The following is a 23,897-nucleotide window of genomic DNA, read 5'->3' as shown; positions in this document are numbered from 1 at the left end:
GTGGGTGTCTCTGTTATAACAGCTTAGCCTCTACTCAGATACATTCTACCACCCGAACCGCCTCTATCAATACCAAGTAGCTGCAGGAGTTCTCACATCACACCCTGTCTACACCAAGTGAAACGTGAGCTTAGAGGATGTTCCCACCTCCTCTAAATATGAGCTTTTTTTTTTTTTTTTTTTTAATTGAGAGGCAGCCTCTTGCATGCACCTCAACCAGGATCCTCCGGGCAAGTCCCCTACAGGGGGGATGCTCTGTCCATCTGGGGCTACTGCTGACTGCTCAGCACCCAAGCTATATCAGCGCCTGAGAGAGGCCATGGAGCCGTCCTCAGCACCGGAGACCAACTTGCTTGAACCATTTAAGCCATGGCGGCAGTTGGAGGAGAGAGAGAGAGAGAAGAAGGAGGAGGAGGAGGAAGAGGAGAAGGAGAAGGAGAAGGAGGAGAAGGAGAAGGAGAGGGAGAAGAAGCAGATGGTCGCTTCTCCTGTGTGCCTTGACTGGGAATTGAATTTGGGACTTCCACATGCCGGGCCGATGCTCTACCGCTGAGCCAACCGACCAGGGCCTAAATAAGAGCTTTTACTGAGCTCCAAAAATCTTTTAATTTTTTTCTTCTCTCAGAATAGTACCAAGACAATTATAGAGGAAAAAACCGGGTGAGGGGCGGGTGTTTGTGGGTTTTCTCCTCCTCCACAGCCTCCTTGGTGGTATTTGGTTTTTATTTGTTTGTTTAAGATTTCATTTATTGATTTCTAGAGAGAGAGGAAAAAGGTGGTGGGGTTGGAGCAGGAAGCATCCACTCACAGTAGTTGCTTCTTGTATGTGCCTTGACCCAGCAAGCCCGGGGTTTCAAAGTGGCGACCTCAGTGTTCCAGGACGATGCTCTATCCACTGCATCACCACACATCAGGCAGAAGCAGACTTTTAATGGGGCACAACAGATTTTCAAAAAGTCAAAATAATTATCTCACAAAATGGTTAAGTCAGCACTGTACCCTTTTCTGATTCTGTTCTGGAGAACTGGGAACCATCTCTACACTGTCTTTAATGTTAAGTAAAATGTAGGGCATGCTGACTGATGGTGGCAAGCTAGAATCCAAGAGATAATGAGATAAGACTGAGTGTTCATTTTGCCAGCTTTTAAAAATGGTATAAAGCCCTCTCCTATCAAGAATGACACTGTGCTGTAAGTCACAGAGTTTGGTCAAATCAGTTTTATGTGCTTGAGGTTAAAAAGTAGAAAAGCAAATATTTCCATAGGTGGGTGAAGAGACAGAGCTTGAAAAGTCCCGCAAGCCAAGTGCCACTCGTGCGCGAGTTTGCGTGTTGTTTCTTTGCCACGGGAGCAGTCCTGAGTGAGACTGGTGCCCATGCTGTCCTGGTCAGGGCTGGGGCAGGAGAACCCACACACCTGCCGGGCTCTCCTTCCCTCTCCCCTCTCCTGGGCTAGAAGACTATTTTTAGGTGGAAGGGAATAAGACATAAACATTTATTAATGTGAAATACTATGTGAGTCTATATCCTACCATGTCTGTTCTGGACCAAACCAAATACTTCAGGAGCAAAAAGAAGGGCCCCTGAGCACCAAGTGAACTCTGTCCCTCAAGCACTCACCTAGGACCAGGCCTTCTAGCATCGCAGTCAGCGGCACCGCCACCCTGCATGGCTGCAGAGCCGGGATGCCACGTGTGGGTCCCAAGGCACTGCCCTTCAGTGTCATCTGCATCGTACAGTGTGCTTTCCAGTGTCCATGCTGTGAGGTGGGGCCTTTCCTAGTTTCACATAGATGTCATTTTCTCCACTGATACTCTGTTTCTCTGTTTATTTTGGTGAGTGTTAGGATAGAAATTTTTATAATCATGGATTTTACTTTTCTTGCAAGTGTTCTAGTCTTTTATACATGTTTTAAAACCATAAGAGGCCTGACCTGTAGTGGCGCAGTGGATAAAGCGTCGACCTGGAACGCTGAGGTTGCCGGTTCAAAACCCTGCACTTGTCTGGTCAAGGCACATATGGGAGTTGATGCTTCCTGCTCCTCCCCCCTTCTCTCTCTCTGTCTCCCCCCCCCCTCTCTAAAATGAATAAATTTTAAAAAATAACATTAAAACCATAAGAGAAAAGATTAAAAACCCTGTCTATCGGAATCCTACTGATGCAATCCAAAATCATTATCTGCCCTTAAAAGGAAATCTGTGTCTCCAACAAGCAAATTTGTACTCAAACTCTTTAAATAACTTACTCTTTAATTTTGTTTTTTCTGATTAATAATACATACTTGTTTTAGAAAATTTTGAAAACACAGGAATGTACACAGAAAATAAAAATCATTCAAAATTACACTACCAACCAGAGCTAATCATTCTATGGGTTTCATTTACTCTTAAAACATTGAAATTTAGTTCATTAAAACGTCTCCAATCTAGCCATAGACTGTCTTCATATCTTTTCCCACAGAATACAGAAATATAACATAAAAACATACTGAAACAGAATAAAAGGAGGGTTCTTTACAAAGTAGTTCCCTACAAAACCTCCATCTGCCAAATTCTTAGGAGTCATGACTCTAAGAGAGACTACCACGCATTTATTAAAACAGTAACAAGAAGAGAACAAAGAGGAGGAGAGAGACCAAGGGCTCATCTCCAGACTCCTGCCCGACCCCTCAGGCTGCCAGGGGTGGAGTGCCCGCTTTTCTTGCGTGCTGGAGGCTTTTCGGTCTTAGGAACTGTGGCAAGGCGGCGAGCGAGAGCCTGGGAGGGAATCTGAGTTGAAAGAAAAAGAAAAAAAGTCAGCATTGTGTCCTCTCACCTCCCACCCCACTGAGAAAAGGCGTCATGCACGGAGAGGACCAGAATCGTTCGGCCAAGAGGAGTGACTGCGACAGAACGTAGCACAGGAAGCGGACGGGTCAGGCTCGGACAGCAGAGCCAGCCAGCGGGTGTGCAGAGCTAGAGGAGCGAGTCAGCCAGAGCCTCCACTCGCCTGCTCTGCCCTGCTTCGCTCACCTCCTTCCGGGGGATCTCGCCCAGGCGGGCGTCGGCGCTCCTCCTGGGCACACTGTCCCCTCGGCTGTCAGTCCTGCCATACAAATCCAGGGATGAGGATGGGAGAGCAGTTCCCCCGACTCTCCCTAACACTGAATAGAAGAGCTACTCCCCAATTCTGTCTCAAGAATAAGAATAAACGCCTGACCTGTGCCATCGCAGTGGATAAAGCATTGAACTGGAATGCTGAGGTCGCTGGTTTGAAACCCTGGGCTTGCCCAGTCAAGGCACAGACAAGAAACAGCTACTATGAGTTGATGCTTCTCGCTCTCCTACCCCTTATCTCTCTCTTAAAAAAATTAATAAATAGAATCTTTAAAAAAATAAAAGAATAAACAAGATAGATTTGGAATCAAACAGGAGGAGATATTACTGGAATAAAATACTGAGTTATACTAGGATTCATAATCCTAGGATTTGGAGTTAAGAGCTGCAGAGTAAAGAAGAAAAAATGAAGGCAGAAAGACATGGTGAAGAGACTTTTTTAGAAGGGAAGGACAAAAAGTAGAAAGGAAAGGACAAAAGAAAGGTGAGGAGCAGTGAGAGATGTAGAAAGAGACTTGATCTACATCTGACCCTCACTCTCTCCAGAAAAGGACACAAGAGTACTCAAGGGACAACGTACACCCCCTCTCCCTGCCTGACCGCTTCCCTGGCCACAGCTCACTTGCCCGAGTCCTTCCTCCCTCCCCTCCCGGGCTGGTACCCGCTACGCTCCAGACTCTTCAGGCAGAGCAGCAGATCCTCAGCAGACAGCGCCCCCCAGCCCCGAGCTTGGTACAGTTGTAACAGCTGTGACAACTCCATCAGCTGCCTCGAGGAAGTGAGCCCCTCTCCACCTGAGAGATGTATCAGTAATGGTCGTCAGCCTAGACCTCGCCTCCCTAGCCCTCACCCCATCTCCCTAGTAACCCAGAAGGGCCTTCCTTCCAGGTACCGGCTCCACACCCAACACCTTCCCTTTTTACTCCCCCCCGCCCCCCAGTAAACCAGGACCTGCTTACCTCTCTCGGGGACGCCGCTGCTGGGACCCCTGCTCTGTAAATGGGCAGAGGAAAGCTCATGGGCCCGGAGGAGATTAGACGCCACAGCTAAGGGCACTTTAGTCTTATGGACAGGGGGTGGGAGGCGTGATACTTGAGGGGCTTCCTCCCAGGATGGGACCGTCGGGGGACCTAGCAAAAGGAAAGGGATCAGAGAATCAGGAAATGAGCCAAAGAGCCAAGGAGGTCCTACCCTTGGATTTAATTAGGCTTCGTGACCTTTCCCAGCTCCTAAAAATCCATCCCAGATAAGCCCCAACCACCTTTGCCAGGCCCCGCCCCAACCTTCTTTAGAGCTGGCACTCACCAGACTTCAGGGGCAACAGGTCAACAGAGGGGTTCTCACTGTTCTGGGGTACCGTCTCCAGCAGCTGGGGGGACAAGAGAGTGAGGTTCCCTCAGGCCCAACAAAGAGACTTCGGCATCTGAGGGAAGAGAGGCTGAGGGATTAGGAGCTACGGCTGGCTGCCTAAGTCCCAGGAAAGACTTAGGAGATAGTGATAAGACGGGAAAGGAAGAGACTGGGACAAAGCGTTCGTCCTGAGATGAAGCCAGAGTCCGGGACCCCTAGTGTAGAGAACGGACATGAAGAAGGGGAGAAAACAATAGGGTGGGATGGGTGGGCCCTCTCTCACCTGGTGCAAAAAGTGCGTGAGGCTCTCCAGCTGCGAAGAGGGAGGCGGCCCCGGACTGAGGAAGCCTGCCCGGTCAGGCCCCGGGTCCTTCTCAGGGAATGGCCGCTCTGCTCCGGGACTGGGATGGAAGGCCTCGGCTGTGGAGAACGCCTCAGCTGCAGGACGAAAAGTGCGCACGTGTGCGTGTGCGTGTGTGCGTGCGTGTGTGTGTGTGTGTGTGTGTGTGTGTATAGGGAGGGACGTTCCTCCACAACTCAACTCACCGACGCCCAGAAGAAAGAGGCCTACTACAGATAAGAGGGACACTGCACTGAGAAAAGAACAGAAGATGAAAATAGAGTGAAGGGCCCTGGCCGGTTGGCCCAGCGGTAGAGCGTCGGCCTAGCGTGCGGAGGACCTGGGTTCGATTCCCGGCCAGGGCACACAGGAGAAGCGCCCATTTGCTTCTCCACCCCTCTGCCGCGCCTTCCTCTCTGTCTCTCTCTTCCCCTCCCGCAGCCAAGGCTCCATTGGAGCAAAGATGGCCCGGGCGCTGGGGATGGCTCTGTGGCCTCCGCCCCAGGCGCTAGAGTGGCTCTGGTTGCAATATGGCAACGCCCAGGATGGGCAGAGCATCGCCCCCTGGTGGGCAGAGCTTCGCCCCATGGTGGGCGTGCCGGGTGGATCCCGGTCGGGCGCATGCGGGAGCCTGTCTGACTGTCTCTCCCTGTTTCCAGCTTCAGAAATATAAAAAAAAAAAAAAAAGAAAAGAAAATAGAGTGAAGGGTCGAAGGAGACGGAGATGGAACAGCTGAATTCTAAAAAGTGTAGACAGAAGGAGAAAACGGGGTACTCAGATTCTGAATAAGCAAATACCACTATACACGATTTCAAGAACAGAAGCGAATATTCGGAATTATATTAATTCAGACTAATAGGCATGTTCTGGTCCCTTCATCAGAACGTACCCTCATTCACTTTTACTTTTACATAATTTTAATGTTTAAAATTGTGATGTAATCCATCCCTCATTCTTAATTCTACCTGGCTGGCACCACCCGGGCACCCTCATCCATGTGAGCTGCAGACGACTAAGCCAGGGCTGGAGGCCACTGCCAAGGTGAGCCAATCCGAGGGGTTGCTGTCAGCCCATCAGATCGCCTCTCTAAACTGGGCCTCAGAAACAGACACCTGGTCTTTATAAGGTTATCTGGAGCCTTGGCTAAAATCAGGGTCAGGGCTGGTCAAATCCATGTGCAAGCTCAAGTATGAGAGCTTGGGCCCTGAGCGAGAGAGAGGGCCGTCTACTGACAGCGGGAGCAGATGTTGGGGAAGAGTGGGGTCAAGAGCCCCAGCAAGCCCACAGAGGAGCAGCTGCTGGGCCCAAACCCCAGCTCTTGCCAGGTCCAGCTACATCACATTTCCACGAGACCTCACTCCCTTTATTCAAACCAACTTGACTTTCTGCTCCTTGCAATGGGCCCTCAGACATCTGGGAAACTAAAATACTCAAGTCCCTGACAGAACAGAAGCTAGGTAAGAGGGAGCATTGAATTAGTGCATGAAAGGGGAGCCCCGGTGATGTCTGTCCCCAGTTACCTGAAGATGAAGTGAGATCTGGCTTTGGCTCCAGGGGCTGGAAGGAATGCTGGCTCTGGAAAGTGGGGTCCAGCAGAAGGCTAAGATCTGGGGAGGGGCTGCAGAGAACAGGTGACACTTCGGGCAGCTCGTCCCTGGCCTCCCGGCTCTGCTGCAATACGGGTTTTAGGGCCACAGCCACGGGAGGCATAGTCCAGGCCCTCCTCTCCCCCTTCTCCGGTTCCTGAGGCCCGGGGCTAGACGGGCAGGCGGCAGGGACCTGGGCACGGGAGAGGGGCAGAAAGGAGGGTCAAAGCCTGGTGCACTTAAAGGGACAAGACATGGTACAGACACTTTAATACCATTACAAATTACTAGAACTTCCTTAAAAGAAGTTTTGATAATATCTATCAAAGCTTAAAATGCTTATGTTTAATCTTACAATTCCATTTCTAGAAATTGTAGACACACTTGCACAAAGACATTAATGATATTTATTGCAGCAGTTTGTAGAAGCAAAATATTGGAAAAATTTTAAATTCCCCTATTAAGTACTTAAATGAGAAATTATTCAACAGTGTATAGAAGAATACCATATGCAGGTGGAGCACGCAAAACCAGTAATAGTGGCTGCTTTGGGGAGAGGAACCGGGAGACTGAGCGCAGATACCAGATGAAGATTACTTTTCCCTGTGTATCTTTTTGAACTGTTTGGATTTCTTTTCTTACCATGAGCATATTACTATCTATTCCAAAAAACATTTTAGCTAATAAGGAAAATTTCATAATTAAAAGAGGGTAGCTGGAGATGACAACATAAGACGGGCCACAGGTGAGACTCAACCCTACTCTAGGACAGGACTTAGCAACAATTTTGTCCCTTAACAGCATAATTGAACTACCATTTGGCAAAACTAGTCCCATGTGTTCCTTGGGCTGGGAGAAGAGTCAGACCCAGTGCATGGAGGCCAGTCTGGGTGAGCTATGGCTGCAGACAAAAAGATTGCTTTTGATGAGACAGTTATTCTTTGTGAAAGCCCATGGATTTTTTTTTTTTTTTTAATGCAGGTCCAAGGGCCTGAACTTAGGACTTCCCTTGGGAGAAAGCTAGATTTGCAAAGAAGAAACCTAAACAAATACGCTGAGCAGCTTAGCTGAGGGGTAATGCCTACTGGGGGGTTAGGAGGCAGGGCAGAGGCGCCCAGCAGCTGGTTCGCCTCCTCCCAGTGGGCTTGCAGCATGGCTTGGAGCCGCTCCACCAGCTTGGTCCGCTGCTCCTCCAGCTGCCGGGTCCCGCTCTGCAGGTCCCGCACTCGCGCTTGCTCCCGGGCCAATCTGAAAAGAGACCGGAGAGCTGACACAGCTAGCCCTGGAGAAAGCAAAGACGGGGAATAAAAGGAACCACAGCGGCAAGTCAGACTGGAAATTCTGAATGGAGTCGTGGCTGAAGTAGAAGAGGACAGGCGTATGAAGGGGGCCGCTCTTCAGCACGCCCAGTCTGGGCTCCATGCACAAGAAAGGGACTGAGGCCGAAGAGGCTCCAGGCCCCCCGCACCTGAGCTCATAGTCCTGAACCACCTGCCGCTGCCGTTCCTCTCGTTCTGCCACGTCCACCTTGAACTGAGCCACCTGCGCGGACAGTTCCTGCTGGTGCTGCTCATTCAGGTTCTGCAGCTGCTTCCTAAGAGGAGAGGTGAGAAGAGAGAGCTGAATCTGGAGAACAAGTCACCAGAGAACGTCAGAACGAGAGCAGGCAAGAGCCAGCTGCAGTCGGCCGGCCTGGCGTGCACAGCGGGCTCAGGAAAGGTGGGGGCAAAGCTGCTGTCTCAGGACGGGCAGAGAGCAGAGGCCGAGATAAAGATTTACAGGAAAATGACTCATTTAAAAAGCGTTTCCAAGACAATCTGACAGGGGAGCGAGGGTGAGAGGAAAGTGAGAGTGGGATGGAAGGAGGCTCAATCCGCTAGGACAGCTCTGGAGATGGTGCAGGTCACATCTCAGCATTGTCCCCATCAGGGCGAGGGAGCTGGAAAGTTCATGTTCCTGTGCAGATCAGCTGTTGGTGGGGGCTCCTCCCTCCGGGATGAAAATCTTCAAGCGCTCTGGCTCCACGTGGGGGCAGCGCCCCCACGGACGAACTCGGGTCCTCAGTGATGGCAGCCAGCACGGCGGAAAGTGATCAAGGGGTCAGAGAGGACATGGGCTGGGCACTCACAACTGTGTGGCCGAGGAGATGCAGCACCCAGTGAGCCCCAAGCACCTGTGCTGCTCCCTCAGGGAGGCTGCCTGTCGCAGGCTGCTCTCCTGCGCCTGCGCCAGCCGCTCTGTCACCCGCTGCTCCAGCTGCTCGGCCAGTTCCGACTCCAGCTGGATCCGCTGGCTTTCATACTGGGCCTGGGGGTAAGGAAGGCGGGGGAGTGGCTCAGTTCTGTTTGGGGTTAAAAGATGATGGAGGAGCCCTGGCCGGTTGGCTCGGTGGTAGAGCGTCGGCCTGGCGTGCAGAGGTCCTGGGTTCGATTCATGGCCAGGGCACACAGGAGAAGCGCCCCTTTGCTTCTCCACCCCTCCCCCTCTCCTTCCTCTCTGTCTCTCTCTTCCCCTCCCGCAGCCGAGGCTCCATTGGAGCAAAGATGGCCCGGGCGCTGGGGATGGCTCCTTGGCCTCTGCCCCAGGCGCTAGAGTGGCTCTGGTCGCCCCGGAGGGGCAGAGCATCGCCCCCTGGTGGGCAGAGTGGCGCCCCTGGTGGGCATGCTGGGTGGATCCCGGTTGGGCGCATGTGGGAGTCTGTCTGACTGTCTCTCCCCGTTTCCAGCTTCAGAAAAATACAAAAAAAAAAAATAAATAATAATAATAAAATAAAAAAGATGATGGGGGATAGAACATAGACAAGAAATCCACGTGCCAACATCTGCCTTCATACGCCCAAGGGATGAAGAACAAGAATTCTGCCACAAGGAGTGAAAGAGGATCCCTTTTCTTTCAGATCATGAGGGACTCACACCTTCTCTGTACACAGAGACGAAGATGACTCTCGACAAAATACACATATTTTAGGTAGAATAGTCTAATCTGTTCCACGTGTCTGATAACAGTACCTGAAAGCCAGTCAATACTTGATAAACGTCAGCGTCCCTTCCTCTGAGAGTAGAATCGGTCTGTCGTTCTCTCCATTCTCTCCATTTTCTCACCTCACACTCCTCTTTCCACTCACTGAAATCTGATTTCTACCTATACTGCCTCATCAGAATTTAACTTCTAAACTCAACAGTGGTGATTTCTCAGTTGTATGTGACTCTGCTGCGACCCATACCCTCCTTCCCTTGGAAACCGTTTTCCCTCAGCTCCCGTGACGCTTCCAGCTCCGCACCCTCGCTCTCCCTTTCGTTCTGTCTGCCTGCTCCCAGCCCGAGCAGAGCGTTCCCTTCTGCCTGCCCAGAGAGGCTGACTGCTTTCCTGAGTTCTGTCCGCAGCCGTCTTCGACCATTCACTAACACTCTGCTACTCTGCTCACTGATACTTTTTTTTTTTTTTTTTCATTTTTTTTTTTTCCTGAAGCTGGAAACAGGGAGAGACAGTCAGACAGACTCCCGCATGCGCCCCACCGGGATCCACCCGGCACGCCCACCAGGGGCGGTGCTCTGCCCCCCAGGGGGCGATGCTCTGCCCATCCTGGGCGTCGCCATATTGCGACCAGAGCCACTCTAGCGCCTGAGGCAGAGGCCACAGAGCCATGCCCAGCGCCTGAGCCATCTTTGCTCCAATGGAGCCTTGGCTGCGGGAGGGGAAGAGAGAGACAGTGAGGAAAGCGCGGCGGAGGGGTGGAGAAGCAAATGGACGCTGGCCGGGAATCGAACCCGGGTCCTCCGCACGCTAGGCCGACGCTCTACCGCTGAGCCAACCGGCCAGGGCCCTCACTGATGCTTTTAACACGCCTCTAATAAATGTTTGGCCTTCCGGTCATGTTATGTGCTACCATTTATACCTTAAGACACTTTCTAAATCTCTCTCTCTTTAGCCTAGAGCCCTAGACCATTCTTCCAGGCTTTAAGTCCATATACCCAATACCCTAATAAATAGCTCTATTTGGATCACCTCAAAAACAATACATCCAAACTGAGCTCATTTAATTTTTTACCTTCAAACCTTATGTCCCTATTATATCTCTTGCCTTGGCCTGACCTGTGGTGGCGCAGTGAATAAAGCGTCAACCTGGAAACGCTGAGGTTGCCAGTTCAAAACCCTGGGCTTGCCTGGTCAAGGCCCATATTGGGAGTTGATGTTTCCTGCTCCTCCCCCTTCTCTCTCTCTCTCCCCCCTCTCTATAATGAATAAATAAAATCTTAAAAATAAATAAAAAAAAAAATATTTCTTGCCTTGTTTAATGGTACCATTCTCCATGGAAACACACATTAATTCAATATTATTTCAAGTCTAATTGACTTCCCTGCCTCTATTCCACCCTCTACCCTCTCCCACTTTGGCCCCAGTAGATCCTCCACCTCATAGCTGGGTGAAAATCCCAAAATACAAAAATGTTCAATTTATTCCCTTGTTTGAAACCCTTCAAATGCCCTAACTGCCTAAAAAATAGGGTTATGGCTGCTTAAAATGGCTGCCAAAGCCGCTCATGGTCTCCCAACACCCACCTACCTCACCTCTCCCAAATACGTCCCAATCATACCACAATCTCACAATAACCTAAATTCTTTCAAAAACTATACTACAAGGCCATAGTAATCAAAACAACATGGTTCTGGCATGAAAACAGATACACAGATCAATAAAACAGAATAAGGAGCCCAGAAACGAACCCGTGCCTATGTGGTCAACTAACGTATGACAAAGGAGGCAAGAACATACAATGGAATAAAGACAGGCTATTCAATAAATGGTGTTGGCAAAACTGGGCAAACACATGTAAGAAAATGAAGCCAGCCCTGGCCGGTTGGCTCAGCGGTAGAGCGTCGGCCTAGCGTGCGGAGGACCCGGGTTCGATTCCCGGCCAGGGCACACAGGAGAAGCGCCCATTTGCTTCTCCACCCCTCCGCCGCGCTTTCCTCTCTGTCTCTCTCTTCTCCTCCCGCAGCCAAGGCTCCATTGGAGCAGAGATGGCCCGGGCGCTGGGGATGGCTCTGTGGCCTCTGCCTCAGGCGCTAGAGTGGCTCTGGTCGCAACATGGCGACGCCCAGGATGGGCAGAGCATCGCCTCCTGGTGGGCAGAGCGTCGCCCCTGGTGGGCATGCCGGGTGGATCCCGGTCGGGCGCATGCGGGAGTCTGTCTGACTGTCTCTCCCTGTTTCCAGCTTCAGAAAAATGAAGAAAATGAAGCCAGACCACCTTCATACACCATAGACAAGAATAAACTCAAAATGTATTAAAGACTTAAATGTAAAACCTACAACCATATGCTCATAGAGAAAAGCATGGGCATTGCTCATTGTAATATTTTATTTGATATATATACTCAGGCAAGGGAATCAAAAGAAAAAAATACACAAATGGGACTACATCAAACTAAAACTTTATGCACAGGAAAGAAAAGCATAGAAAAAAAAAGACAAGACAACCTACTAAATGGAAGAAGTTATTTGCTAATGATACATCAGTTAAGGGATTAATATCCAAAATATATTAAGAACTCATACAACTTAACACACAAATAACAATCCAATTAAAAAATAGGCATAGGACTTGAATAGACATTTCTCCAGAGGACATACAGATGGCCAATAGACATATGAAAAGATGCTCAACATCACTAATCATTAGAGAAATGCAAATTAAAACCTCACTGAGATACCACCTCACTCCTCCAAACAAGTGTTGATGAGGATGTGGGGAAAGGGAACCCTTGTGCACCGCTGGCAGGACGCCAATCCATTCGTTTCCACGGGGTCAGCCCTCCATTCAGTTGGGCTAGGTGAAAAGGGTGTGATTGCTCAAACACTGGTCTAACCCAGAAACTGAGCGTCTCCTTAAGTCAACCGTTAATAAGGGAAAAAGTCTCTCAGATTAACTTGCTCTTAGAAACTTATTAATTTGTCCTTAACATCCATTTACACATAAAAGCAGAGGCCCAGAAAAGTCAAAATTCTAATTAGAGATGCGTTTGCCCTGATTCCCGAAAGGTCACCCCTCTCGCCCTCTCCCCCTGCTCACCTGCACCAAACTCATTTCCAGCTGCAGGGCATCTCTCTCCCTCCGAGCTGTGTCCAGCTCCCCTTCCAGCCGCTGCACCTCAGCCTGAAGCAATGCCAGGTGCTCCTGGGCCTTCCGCGCTGTCTGGGCTTCCCTCTGCGTGTTCCCCTGAGGACGGGAGGTCGCACTCAAGCCCACGTGACTTCCAGTCTCCTGATGACCTCTAGCCCCCAATTCGTTCTGCGCCCCCCTTACTCTAAAAGCCAAGCCTCCTTGCCCTCTCTTCACATTGACCTAGTTCGCAGCCTCTGTTTACTTTTACTCTCTGGTCTTCTTTGTATATAGTGTCCCAAGCCCTTCTAGCCAGCCCTACACTCTCCGTGTTGTCTCCCACATATATTATAGTTTCTCACTCTCCATCCCACCCCCTACCCCCATATTCTGACATCCCATCTCATTACATTATTTTGCCCTCCATCGGTTCCTCATTCCTCAACTGCCCTTTTACCTTTTCCCTTTCCAGCTGAGCCTGGCTCTCCTCCTGCACGGCCTGGTGACGTTCCTTCAGCTGGCGCTCTTGCTGGGCCCAGGCCTGCCGTTCTTCTTCTAGGGAAACCTGCAGGCTCTCCAACTGCCGACGCTCACTGAGCTGGCGAGCACAGGCGTCATCTCGTTCTTCCTGCAGGGCCCGGCTCTGCTGCTGCTCGAGCTCCAAGCGCAAGGTCAGAGCTTGCCTCTCCTCTTCCTACAGTCCCAGGAGAAAACCCAGATTGTCAGCATGCCCTGAAGAGACCAGCCATCTACCCCCTCACCACCATACAATGTGCCGGCTGAAAATAATCTACATTAATAACACAGAAGTTGACAAGCCCACAGGAATATAATATCATAGGTAAGAGTTTCTGTCCCAGAAAGAGGTAAGTCTGGTTCAACTCTCAAGTTTGAATCCTAGCTCTGTCATTTACTATGTGATCTTAGGTACACATCCTTATCTGTAACATGGACAGGCAAAATATTAGGTATGCCTTGTAAAGATAAAAGTAAAAAATGAATGTGAAGCATTTAGCACAGTGTCTGGCACACAGGAAGTACTCAATACACAATAGCTATCAACATCATTTAACCAGCTCAGTTGGCTACAACATCATCTCGGAATGACAAGGTTGCAGGTTTGATCCCTGGTAGGGCACATACAGGAAGCAACCGATGAATGCACAACCAAATGGAACAACAAATGAATGTTTCTCTCTCCCTCTCTGTCTAAGATCAACCAATAAACTAAAAAACAAAACAAAAAAACCCCACAAAAAATGAGAAGTTCCACAAAGAATAGAAAACCCAGCCTACCATCATGTACTAGTCAACCAGCAGCCATCATCAACACTGTTACTTGTAGCCTGTTAAGATTATAAGTACCAGCATGTATGTAGCATGTGTCATGCATATAACAAGTTCCAAACCTGGCTACTAATTCATATGGGTAATCACCTTATCATTTTAGCAATAAGAAACTTGAATGAGTCTCATTCCATACCTTTCTGGCTATGCCCTAGACCAGACAGAACAAAATCACCTAGGAAATTTCTGAAAATATTTAGGTTCTCAAACCCCACCATATATCTGAATCAAAACTCCACCATAGCCTGACCAGGCGGTGAGACAGTGGATAGAGCGTCAGACTGGGATGCGGAAGACCCAGGTTCGAGACCCCGAGGTCGCCAGCTTGAGCGTGGGCTCATCTGGTTTAAGCAAAGCTCACCAGCTCGGACCCAAGGTCACTGGCTCAAGCAAGGGGTTACTCGGTCTGCTGAAGGCCCGCGGTCAAGGCACATATGAGAAAGCAATCAATGAACAACTAAGGTGTTGCAATGTGCAACAAAAAACTAATGATTGGTGCTTCTCATCTCTCCGTTTCTGTCTGTCTGTCCCTGTCTATCCCTCTCTTTGACTCTCTCTGTCTCTGTAAAACAAAAACAAAAACAAACAAACAAACAAAATCCCCACCATATATCAGATTCAAATCCTCTGGGGATGGGTCCCAGAAATCTATATTTTTAAATAATTCCCCAGAAGATTCTAATGAAGATATAATTTGCAGTCTCTCAAACTTACTTGGTGGCAGAGGCCTTTTTGTAGTGTATCTAACAGAACGAGTGTTCTAAGAACACACACTGGGAAATACTTCCCTGGTGCAACTAAAGTTATGAACTCCCACAATCCACCAACAGCCCATAGCCCTCTAGAAGTAATTAACCTAACAGCCTCGACTGGAATTAACCCAGCCCCGCATGCTCACCAGTGTCTCTCTTTCCCGTTGCTGTAGTCTGGCACGTTCCTGCTCGCGATTGAGGGCCTCCATGGCCTCAGAAAGACTTTGTTCCAGGCGGGTTACTGTCTTTCAGGGAGAAGGGTACACAGGAAAGAGGAACTGAGGGGAATCTCTTCAAAAAGCATTAACAATGTAAACTTTAAAACTAAGAGTTAACTGAATGAGTTGAAGGCCTATTCACAGTATAGGGAAAGCAGGGAAGACATCAACGATGCAAGTTTGACAACATTAACAGTGGAGGGAGCAGAGATAGGAGAGAACTGTCAGGCAGCTACTGCGAGATTGAGATCGATCTGTTAGGAACCCTAATTCCGGAGCTACGGCTGCCCCCTCATCCTAGCAGTCAGTGACTAAGTTCTACCACTCTAGAATCCACCTTGCCCACCTGTTGCTGCTTGCTTCTAGTGAGCTCGGCTGCCTGGCGTTCCTCCTGGAGTCCCCGAAGCACCTCGGTGCGCTCGGCTTCGTGCTGGTTCCAACCCTCTACCACACGGGCCAGGGTCTCAGGAGAGGAAAGTCAGATGAAATTTCAAAATAATATCTCTGCCTTCTTTCTGCCCACGGGGACAGGGTCAACAGCTACCTTCTCCTCGCAGTCAGTAAACCCAGCCCTTGCCCCAGCCCTAGCATGAACAAAGATGTTGGTTGGCCACCCCCTATTTACCATGCCTTGGGGCCCCCAATGGAGAGACCCACCACATTCTGCTACTAGCCTGGCACCTTGTCCAGTTGTTCAATCATGATATCTTTCTTGTGGTCAGCAGTCACAGCCACAGCCAGCTGTTGTTGAAGCTCTAGCACTCGGGTCTGCAGGCTCTGAATGTGGCGCTCACAGTGCTGGGAAGGATAAGAAAACTGAGTATTGCCATCCTCAGTCTGTCCAAAGCACCAAACTTTTCAGTTCCTCTAGGGAGAAATGGGCTGGAGACAGGAAGGCTGAGTACCAAGAACAGAACAGGTTTGGAGGAGAATCAGGAATTCTGGAACAGGAATGTTAAGGCCTGAGACCTCCCACACCTTCCTCTACCGTCTCAGAAAGTGGGGGCTTAGCTTCCAGGTTTTCCCTTTCCCTGGATCTCCTGAGAAAAATTTTCATGGACCTTGTGGCAGGGATACAGCAGCCCACGCTGCAGAGTAGAAGGTTCCTCCTGCCTTAATAAGCCCACTGAACACAACGATTAAACACAGCAAGGATAAAGGCGAAAGCCTTTCATTCATGCCCATGGAGTTGAAAACAGAAAAAGAAAGGGTCCAAAAATGACAACACAACCAATAGTTCTTTTCTTCTGCCTTGTCACTCTTTCTTCCCTCTTCAGACAGGCTGTGGTTCAGGGAGATAAAGTTCAATACAACAACAGCTATAAAGCCTTTGTACAAGCCAACCAAGTTCATTGTTCATTCACCAAACACTTATGGAGTGCTTCTATGTATTAGATATATTCTAAATTTTAGGAACCCTCATGGAGCTTAGGTTTTAGAAGGGCAAGACAGCCATGGCCGGTTGGCTCAGTGGTAGAGCGTTGGCCTGGTAGTGCAGGAGTCCTGGGTTCGATTCCCGGCCAGGGCACACAGGAGAAGCGCCCATTTGCTTCTCCACACCCCCCCCTCCTTCCTCTCTGTCTCTCTCTTCCCCTCCCGCAGCCGAGGCTCCATTGGAGCAAAGATGGCCCGGGCGCTGGGGATGGCTCCTTGGCTTCTGCCCCAGGCACTAGAGTGGCTCTGGTCGCGGCAGAGCATCGCCCCTGGTGGGCGGAGCGTCGCCCCTGGTGGGCGTGCCGGGTGGATCCCGGTCGGGTGCATGCGGGAGTCTGTCTGACTGTCTCTCCCCGTTTCCAGCTTCAGAAAAATACAAAATAATAATAATAATAATAAATAAAAATAGAAGGGCAAGACAAGCAAGATATATCAGACTGTGATGAGCTATATGAAAGAAATAACAGAGTAATGAATACCAGGAAGGGAGGTGTGTCGTTTTACATAGGACGGTGAACGAAGGCTCCTGAGGAGCCATTTGAGCCAAGTCCCAGCTTGCTGGCCCGTAACCCTCTGCCCTATTTCTAACCTTCCTGCTTTCAAAAGGGAGCCTTTGTCTGACCAGGCGGTGGCGCAGTGGATAGAGCGTCAGACTGGGATGCAGAGGACCCAGGTTCGAGACCCCGAGGTCGCTAGCTTGAGCACGGGCTCAAATGGTTTGAGCAAAAGCCCACCAGCTTGAACCCAAGGTCGCTGGCTCGAGCAAGGGGTTACTCGGTCTGCTGAAGACCCGAGGTCAAGGCACATATGAGGAAGCAATCAATGAACAACTAAGGTATTACAACGCGCAATGAAAAACTAATGATTGATGCTTCTCATCTCTCTCCGTTCCTGTCTGTCTGTCCCTGTCTATCCCTCTCTGACTCTGTCTCTGTAAAAAAAAAAAAAAAAAAAAAGGGAGCCTTTGCATCTCACCTTGCGACGGGTATGCTCCGAATCCAGCGCATCTCTCAGGCCCTGAAAACCCGGGGGGTTGTGCGGGGGTCCTGGCCGAACGCTGGTGTAGCGGGGAAACAGCTCCTCCAGGGCCTGGGCTGAGCTAGATGGAGACAAGTCTTGCAGGGGCTGGGTGCTGAGCAAATCGGGTAGAGATATTAGGGTTGGGAAAGCTTTTGAGGCCCAATTGTCCAGTCGTGACATTTTACAAATAAGGAAATGGAAACTCAGAAAGGGCAAGAGACTTGGCTGAAGTCTTTAGGTTAGGTAGTGATGGAGCCATAAGTAGCACATGGTTCTGTGATTCACTCCATTTTGCTCTTTCCTCTATGCCACAGTCCCCGTGGTAAAAGTCTCAGCAGAAGCAAGCTAACTCTTCTGGGAGGAGAACTAGAGGCTGGGAGAAGGCCAGGTACGAGGCAGCAGAGGCCCTTGCTCCTGAAGGAGTAAAGGGGATAGAAGATAGGAGAGAAAGGATAAAAACTAAAAGCTAAGTGACTTTTAGTCACTTGGGACTTAAGAGGTACAACAGCAGTAAAAGGAGAACTAAGGAACAGAACACTCGGCTTTCCAAGAAAACAAGCAAGCTAGAAGAATCCCAAGAACTCACTTAAGCAAGGTGGCTGTGCTGTCACTGTCAAATGAGTCTTCCTCCCGTCTCTCTGAGACAGCACCTAGAGTAAGAGGATCCCCCACTCAGAGCCAGAGGGACCCCTCAGCCAGGTCAGGTAAGGACAGGAAAAAGATCACGGGAAGGAGAAGAGCAGAAAGCCTCCCTTTCTACTTCACTCACTCCTCCAGCCCCTCTCCCAAAGAACCGGAGGTTTCGAGGTTTTCTCCTGAAATCCTGTCTTAGAGGTCAAGGTTCCCCTCGCACCCCGCTTCCTCTCTCTGCTTTCTCCCTCCCCTTTAATCTAGTTCTCCTTTATAGGGAAGGGAGGCACTCACGATAGGCTGTATCACGTGAGGTTTGGAGCATGCTTTGGAGTTGGCCACGAACACTTTCCATCTCAAAGATATGCTTGGAACCATCCTAGGAAAAAAGCAACATAGAAATCAGAAGAATCTATGTTCTACCTACTGTGAGGGTAGATGGCATCCAGTACCCCCTAAAACCCAAGAATTTTTACTCCTGCACCTGGAAAAGCAAGAACAAGAGAACTGGCCAAATAAGGGTCAGAACCTCAAATGTGTACAGAAGCCAGACAGGTAGTGCAGATAATTTGGCACATTAAGACAAGAGTGGTGAAGATTCTTGCCAACTAAAGAGCAATTTTGAGCGGTAGAGCGTCGGCCTAGCGTGCGGAGGACCCGGGTTCGATTCCCGGCCAGGGCACACAGGAGAAGCGCCCATTTGCTTCTCCACACCCCCCCCCTCCTTCCTCTCTGTCTCTCTCTTCCCCTCCCGCAGCCAAGGCTCCATTGGAGCAAAGATGGCCCGGGCGCTGGGGATGGCTCTGTGGCCTCTGCCCCAGGCGCTAGAGTGGCTCTGGTCGCAACATGGCGACGCCCAGGAGGGTCGCAACATGGCGACGCCCAGGATGGGCAGAGCATCGCCCCCTGGTGGGCAGAGCGTCGCCCCTGGTGGGCGTGCCGGGTGGATCCCGGTCGGGCGCATGCGGGAGTCTGTCTGACTGTCTCTCCCTGTTTCCAGCTTCAGAAAAACGCAAAAAAAAAAAAAAAAAAAAAAAAAAAAAAAAAAAAAAAAAGAAGTAAAGAGCAATTTTGGTCTGACCTGTAGTGGCGCAGTGGATAAAGCATCAACCTGGAACACTGAGGTCACCTGGTCACAAGCCTAGGCTTACCTGGTCAAGGCACATATGGGAGTTGATGCTTCCTGCTCCTCCCCCCTCCTCTCTCTCTCTCTCTCTCTCTCTCTCTCTCAAATGAATAAATAATTTAAAAATTGTTTTTGTTTTTTTCTGAAGCTGGAAACAGGAGAGACAGTCAGACAGACTCCCACATGCGCCCGACCGGGATCCACCCGGCTCACCCACCAGGGGTGATGCTCTGCCCACCAGGGGGCGATGCTCTGCCAGAGCCACTCTAGCGCCTGGGGCAGAGGCCAAGGAGCCATCCCCAGCGCCCGGGCCATCTTTGCTCCAATGGAGCCTTGGCTGCGGGAGGGGAAGAGAGAGACAGAGAGGAAGGAGGGGGGGCGGTGAAGAAGCAAATGGGCGCTTCTCCTATGTGCCCTGGCCGGGAATCGAACCTGGGTCCTCCACACGCCAAGCCGATGCTCTACTGCTGAGCCAACCGGCCAGGGCCAAAAGTTGTTTTAAAAAAGAGCAATTTGCTCTTACCCTGCATAAAGACTGAGTAACCCAAGGCTGTCAGTTTCTCAAATTCTGGAAGACATAACCAGTCTGCAAACTGGTTATCAGACCTTTCCTATGCAACACTAATAACTACCTTCTCTGTAACATATGTAATGGATTCATCTATGTTTTAGTGGTCTACATGCCTAATTTTGAACCATACAATCAAAAGAGTTTTGAGCTGGAAGGATTTTAGCATATTTTGCTGCTATCCTTAAGTCCCTGGCTACCTCTTAGGATGAAGAAACTTTATCCTCACTCTCAGTCCCTAAATCCCAGTCAAAGCACAGCAACATGTCCCTCAACACAGGCATCTCTGACAAAGAAATAACTGGGAAGTTTCCCAACTTCCCAAATTATGGTATCCCAGCCAGTCTCTCTCCCTCGCAAACACTTGCTCCCAGAAACAAGCATGACTGACTGCACTTAAAAGGAATTTGCAATCCAACAATAGTTCAAATCTCAGTTGAGCTTTTTTTCTTTTTTTATTACCCTCAATTCCAAGACCCTAGAGCAGGGGTCAGGAACTTATGGCTCGCGAGCCAGTTGTGGCTCTTTTGATGGCTGCATCTGGCTCGCAGACAAATCTTTAATAAAAAAAAAAAAAAGAATAACGTTAAAAATATAAAACAGGCCTGACCTGTGGTGGTGCAGTGGATAAAGCATCGACCTGGAAATGCTGAGGTCGCCGGTTCGAAACCCTGGGCTTGCCTGGTCAAGGCACATATGGGAGTTGATGCTTCCAGCTCCTCCCCCCTTCTCTCTCTCTGTCTCTCCTCTCTCTCTGTCTCTCTCTCTCTCCCTCTCTCTCTCCTCTCTAAAAATGAATAAATAAAAATGAAAAAATATAAAACATTCTCATGTATTACAATCCATTCATTTCCTACCGCTCATGTTCATGGTTGCGGGTGGCTGGAGCTAATCACAGCTGTCCTCCGGGACAACACCAAATTTTTATTGGATAATGTGTAACATACATGGGTCGTTGTATGGCTCTCATGGAATTACATTTTAAAATATGTGGTGTTGGCCTGACCTGTGGTGGCGCAGTGGATAAAGCGTCGACCTGGAAATGCTGAGGTCGCCGGTTCGAAACCCTGGGCTTGCCTGGTCAAGGCACATATGGGAGTTGATGCTTCCAGCTCCTCCCCCCTATCTCTCTCTCCTCTCTGCCTCTCTCTGTCTCTCTCTCTCTCCTCTCTAAAATGAATAAATAAATAAATAATAAAAAAAATGAATAAATAAAATATGTGGTGTTCATGGCTCTCTCAGCCAAAAAGGTTCCCGACCCCTGCCCTAGAGGTCCCCCAGACACACCTCCCTCACCTTTTTCTTCAAGTTGTTCTCCAATCCGACTGACAAACTGTGACTCAGCTCTTGGGCCAAGCTGTCTAACCCCTCATGAGGCGGGAGGGAGGTGGAGGGCATAAACAGCTGGGCTCGGGCTGTGGCTTCTGCCTGACGACTGAGGTGCAAAGAAGCATAGAGCTGGGAGGTCACCTCGGAGGACACTTGGTTCAGCCCAGCAGCTTCTGATGAATCACTCAGGAGATCCTTGGCCCGGAGAGGTGAACTGGGGCTGGTAGCTGATATCTCCATGAGTACAGGAATGAGACAACTAGAGACAGCAGAGCTGGGAACTCCTGGTTCTGTTTTAGGAGAACCCAGGGGGGGAAATACACAGAGAAGGAAGATTTGGGAGAAAGAAGGAAGGCTCCAAGCCAAGGAAACTCGGTGAATAAGGGTATGGAGGCTTTCTGGCTAGAGAAGTTCCCACCGGTACTACAGGTTATGGGAGAAAGCAAGACCATTTCTTTCCAGGGCTCCTACAAACTGGAGAAGGAGGGTGCAGCCAGGAGTGGGTGGGAGCAGAAGCCTACGGCCGGGCAGAAGCGTCACCGCAGTTCACTGGAGTGCTGCAAGTCGGAGATCAACTCAGCTCTTAAGTTCTCACACCCGGAACGCACAAACTGAAACAAACCCAAACCCAACAGGGGCCCAATTTCTGTCCGGCTGCCGCACTTGCCCCTCAACTGGCTCCAGTCTCAAAGAGGTGGGAACGTCCCGCTCCCCACCTCCCCGCGCCCCTCTGCCCACTGCACCGCTCTACCCAGGGTCAACCCTACCGTATTGCCCCTCGGACTCCTCCTAGCAAGAAGGCCATGGCAAGGCTCCCTAGAACCCCTCCCTTCCTACTACCCCCAAAGAAACTTTGCAAACAGTCATATCCTCAGAACAGCCCTAAAGAGCACGCCGCCCTCAAACCTTGCCTGAGATGCTCTACCCCGATCACCCAGGTCCGACTAGCCCACACCTCCAGTCCTCAGCCCCTCAACTTGTCAAGGTGGGGACAATGCGCCCCTTCGCCCGAGTCGGGATCCAAGAGCAACCCTCCCCCTCGCTTCCCTACACTCAAAACCGTTGGTAGCCGCCCGCCCATCGTCCAAAGCCCCGCCCCGCTCGTCTCGATGACGTCACCGGCCGGGATCCGGCTCGCAGCATCTCTTAGCTTCTGGAGCTCGGGAACCTGGACGCGCGTGCGCGGCCTGATAACCACGAATCGGCTGAGAGCGGTATCCGGAAGCAGTTATTGCTCCCCTGCCGCGTGAGGACCCGGTGGGGCGGGGCTCCGCGGAAACCGGAAGTATCTAGAGACCGGCACTCGGAGCAGTTCCGGTGAGCTCGGGGGAGGGGACCCCGCCAGTTTGGAGGGATCCGGATAGAAAATTGGAACTCACGAAGGGTGGGCGGTCCCAGAGCAAGACTCACAGTGCTCTGAAGATGACTGTCCACAACCTGTACCTGTTTGACCGAAATGGAGTGTGTCTGCATTACAGCGAGTGGCACCGCAAGAAGCAAGCGGGGATCCCCAAGGAAGAGGTGACAAGAGGTCCCCCGAGCATCTCCAGCACATAGTCCCAGTTCAGCCCCCACCCCCTGCAAACCCTGGTTCGTTCCCACCCCTGACCCGTCTCCAACAATCGAGAGCTAACTCTGCCCCTCTCCCTCCAGGAGTTCAAGCTAATGTACGGGATGCTCTTCTCTATCCGTTCGTTTGTCAGCAAGATGTCTCCGCTAGACATGTACGCGGAGTCAGGAAATACGGAGGGAAGGAGAACTAGCCTTGGGAATTTTAGGGTGGGGGTAACTTTCTGGAGTGGGAGGGGCACTTGGCCCCCAGAGAGGGGAAGCTGAATCCGGAGCGAGAGTGCAGGAGCTGGAAACAGCTGCGGTGGGGAAGATCTGACGGTAGAGAGAGGTTGGGTTTGGGGTACTAAATCGGGAGGGGGGGCTGTTGGGGGTGATGGGAAGCGCCTTTATTCAGCCAGTCTCCTACAAACATGTTTAGAGAAAAGGGATTCGACCTAGAGAGGATTAGAAGTCTCTTTGGGGAGAGATTCCACTTGCATTCCTTAACATCTTTCTCATCTCTGCAGGAAGGATGGCTTTCTGGCCTTCCAAACTAGCCGCTACAAACTCCATTACTACGAGACGCCCACTGGGATCAAGGTTGTCATGAATACTGACTTGGGCGTGGGACCCATCCGAGATGTGCTGCATCACATTTACAGTGCGGTCAGTGCCAGCCCGGGACCCTTCCCCCAAAGCTCCTCAACAGCCATGGCCACTAGAACCCCAAGACTCCCTCAGATTCCCTGCCAGGAACCTCCTGTATTGTATCTGTATTGAAGTCAGAATTTCCCACTACCAGTTTTCCCTCAAGGAGGGTTTTCCTCCCAGCCCTTGATCCCTGTGCATTCGTTCACACGCCCCTGAGGTTATACTAGGTTTGAAGTTGGAAACAAGAAGTGGCCAAGGCCTGGCTCTAACACCCTCCCTCTCTGTAGCTGTACGTGGAGCTGGTGGTGAAGAACCCCCTGTGCCCGCTGGGCCAAACTGTACAAAGTGAACTCTTCCGCTCCCGACTGGACTCCTACGTTCGCTCTCTGCCCTTTTTCTCTGCCAGGGCTGGCTGAAGGAAGCACCCTACCTCAGCCCTCAGGAGGATATCTGCCTGCCTGGGGCCTTCCTAACCTGTTTCATCTGAGGGCCCTACTGCCTGCCCCTCCAACTCCTAAAGCCCTTTGGCAACCCACCCTGATGCCCTCCCTGTCACCTCCAAACCAGGCCCTCTCTCCAGTTTTATCCTCTACCAGATGCCGGGAGAAGTACAGAATAAACTTTGTCACCCTCTGCAGTTTGAGCGTGTCAGTTTGGGTGGTTGGTCTGGGGCCCTGCCCCACTCATGTAGGCATGAACCAGGGGGGCCACATTCCCAGAACCTGGCAGAGGCTTTGACCATACGTTTCTTTTTTTTTTTTTTTTTTTTTTTTGTATTTTTCTGAAGTTGGAAATGGGG

General features: G+C 50.4%; 2 protein-coding genes across 7 annotated transcripts; one reads left to right on the top strand and one right to left on the bottom strand.

Annotated features, from left to right (window-relative positions):
• Nucleotides 1–2,252: 2,252 nt before the first annotated feature.
• CNTROB (centrobin, centriole duplication and spindle assembly protein) lies at nt 2,253–22,009 on the bottom strand. 5 transcript variants are annotated; one of them, XM_066264189.1, is made up of 20 exons: nt 21,852–21,992; nt 20,864–21,507; nt 18,168–18,252; nt 17,830–17,893; nt 17,199–17,355; nt 15,471–15,587; nt 15,136–15,252; nt 14,718–14,816; nt 12,930–13,166; nt 12,443–12,589; nt 8,544–8,677; nt 7,839–7,964; nt 7,456–7,618; nt 6,305–6,563; nt 4,727–4,881; nt 4,399–4,462; nt 4,053–4,223; nt 3,755–3,887; nt 3,010–3,082; nt 2,253–2,766 (listed from the first exon to the last, which is right to left on the bottom strand). In XM_066264189.1, exons 2-20 carry the CDS (start codon nt 21,134–21,136, stop codon nt 2,641–2,643), a joined length of 2,700 nt encoding a protein of 899 aa, XP_066120286.1. In that variant the 5' UTR covers nt 21,137–21,507; nt 21,852–21,992; the 3' UTR covers nt 2,253–2,640. The 5 variants fall into 5 exon arrangements, with proteins under 5 accessions (XP_066120286.1, XP_066120289.1, XP_066120287.1 ...); XM_066264192.1 differs by lacking the exon at nt 21,852–21,992 and adding an exon at nt 20,030–20,124 and having other exon boundaries at nt 20,864–20,892; XM_066264190.1 differs by having other exon boundaries at nt 4,727–4,863; nt 20,864–22,009.
• A 163-nt stretch (nt 22,010–22,172) lies between these two features.
• On the top strand, nt 22,173–23,731 carry TRAPPC1 (trafficking protein particle complex subunit 1). Of its 2 annotated transcripts, none has more exons than XM_066264188.1 (4): nt 22,173–22,417; nt 22,550–22,563; nt 22,975–23,113; nt 23,386–23,731. In XM_066264188.1, the coding sequence occupies exons 1-4, from the start codon at nt 22,319–22,321 to the stop codon at nt 23,512–23,514; spliced, it is 381 nt and encodes a 126-aa protein (XP_066120285.1). In that variant the 5' UTR covers nt 22,173–22,318; the 3' UTR covers nt 23,515–23,731. The 2 variants fall into 2 exon arrangements, with proteins under 2 accessions (XP_066120285.1, XP_066120284.1); XM_066264187.1 differs by having other exon boundaries at nt 22,175–22,417; nt 22,550–22,620.
• The last annotated feature ends 166 nt before the right edge of the window (nt 23,732–23,897 follow it).

Source organism: Saccopteryx bilineata, chromosome 2, assembly GCF_036850765.1.
Source record: "Saccopteryx bilineata isolate mSacBil1 chromosome 2, mSacBil1_pri_phased_curated, whole genome shotgun sequence".
In the NCBI taxonomy this organism is placed as follows: domain Eukaryota; kingdom Metazoa; phylum Chordata; class Mammalia; order Chiroptera; family Emballonuridae; genus Saccopteryx; species Saccopteryx bilineata.
This window is presented reverse-complemented; position numbering and strand designations above follow the sequence as displayed.

Bases quoted from the DNA above. Each gene is read 5' to 3' on its own strand.
- CNTROB (XM_066264189.1), bottom strand. From the start codon at position 21,136: ATGGAGATATCAGCTACCAGCCCCAGTTCACCTCTCCGGGCCAAGGAT. The intron at 17,894-18,167 runs GTGAGTGCCTCC...CTCTTACTCTAG, and splicing joins CTCACGTGATACAGCCTATC to GTGCTGTCTCAGAGAGACGG. The intron at 6,564-7,455 runs GTAGGCATTACC...TCCCGTGCCCAG, and splicing joins CCCTGCCTCCTAACCCCCCA to GTCCCTGCCGCCTGCCCGTC.
- TRAPPC1 (XM_066264187.1), top strand. From the start codon at position 22,319: ATGACTGTCCACAACCTGTACCTGTTTGACCGAAATGGAGTGTGTCTG. The intron at 22,418-22,549 runs GTGACAAGAGGT...CTCTCCCTCCAG, and splicing joins CGGGGATCCCCAAGGAAGAG to GAGTTCAAGCTAATGTACGG. The intron at 23,114-23,385 runs GTCAGTGCCAGC...CCCTCTCTGTAG, and splicing joins TGCATCACATTTACAGTGCG to CTGTACGTGGAGCTGGTGGT.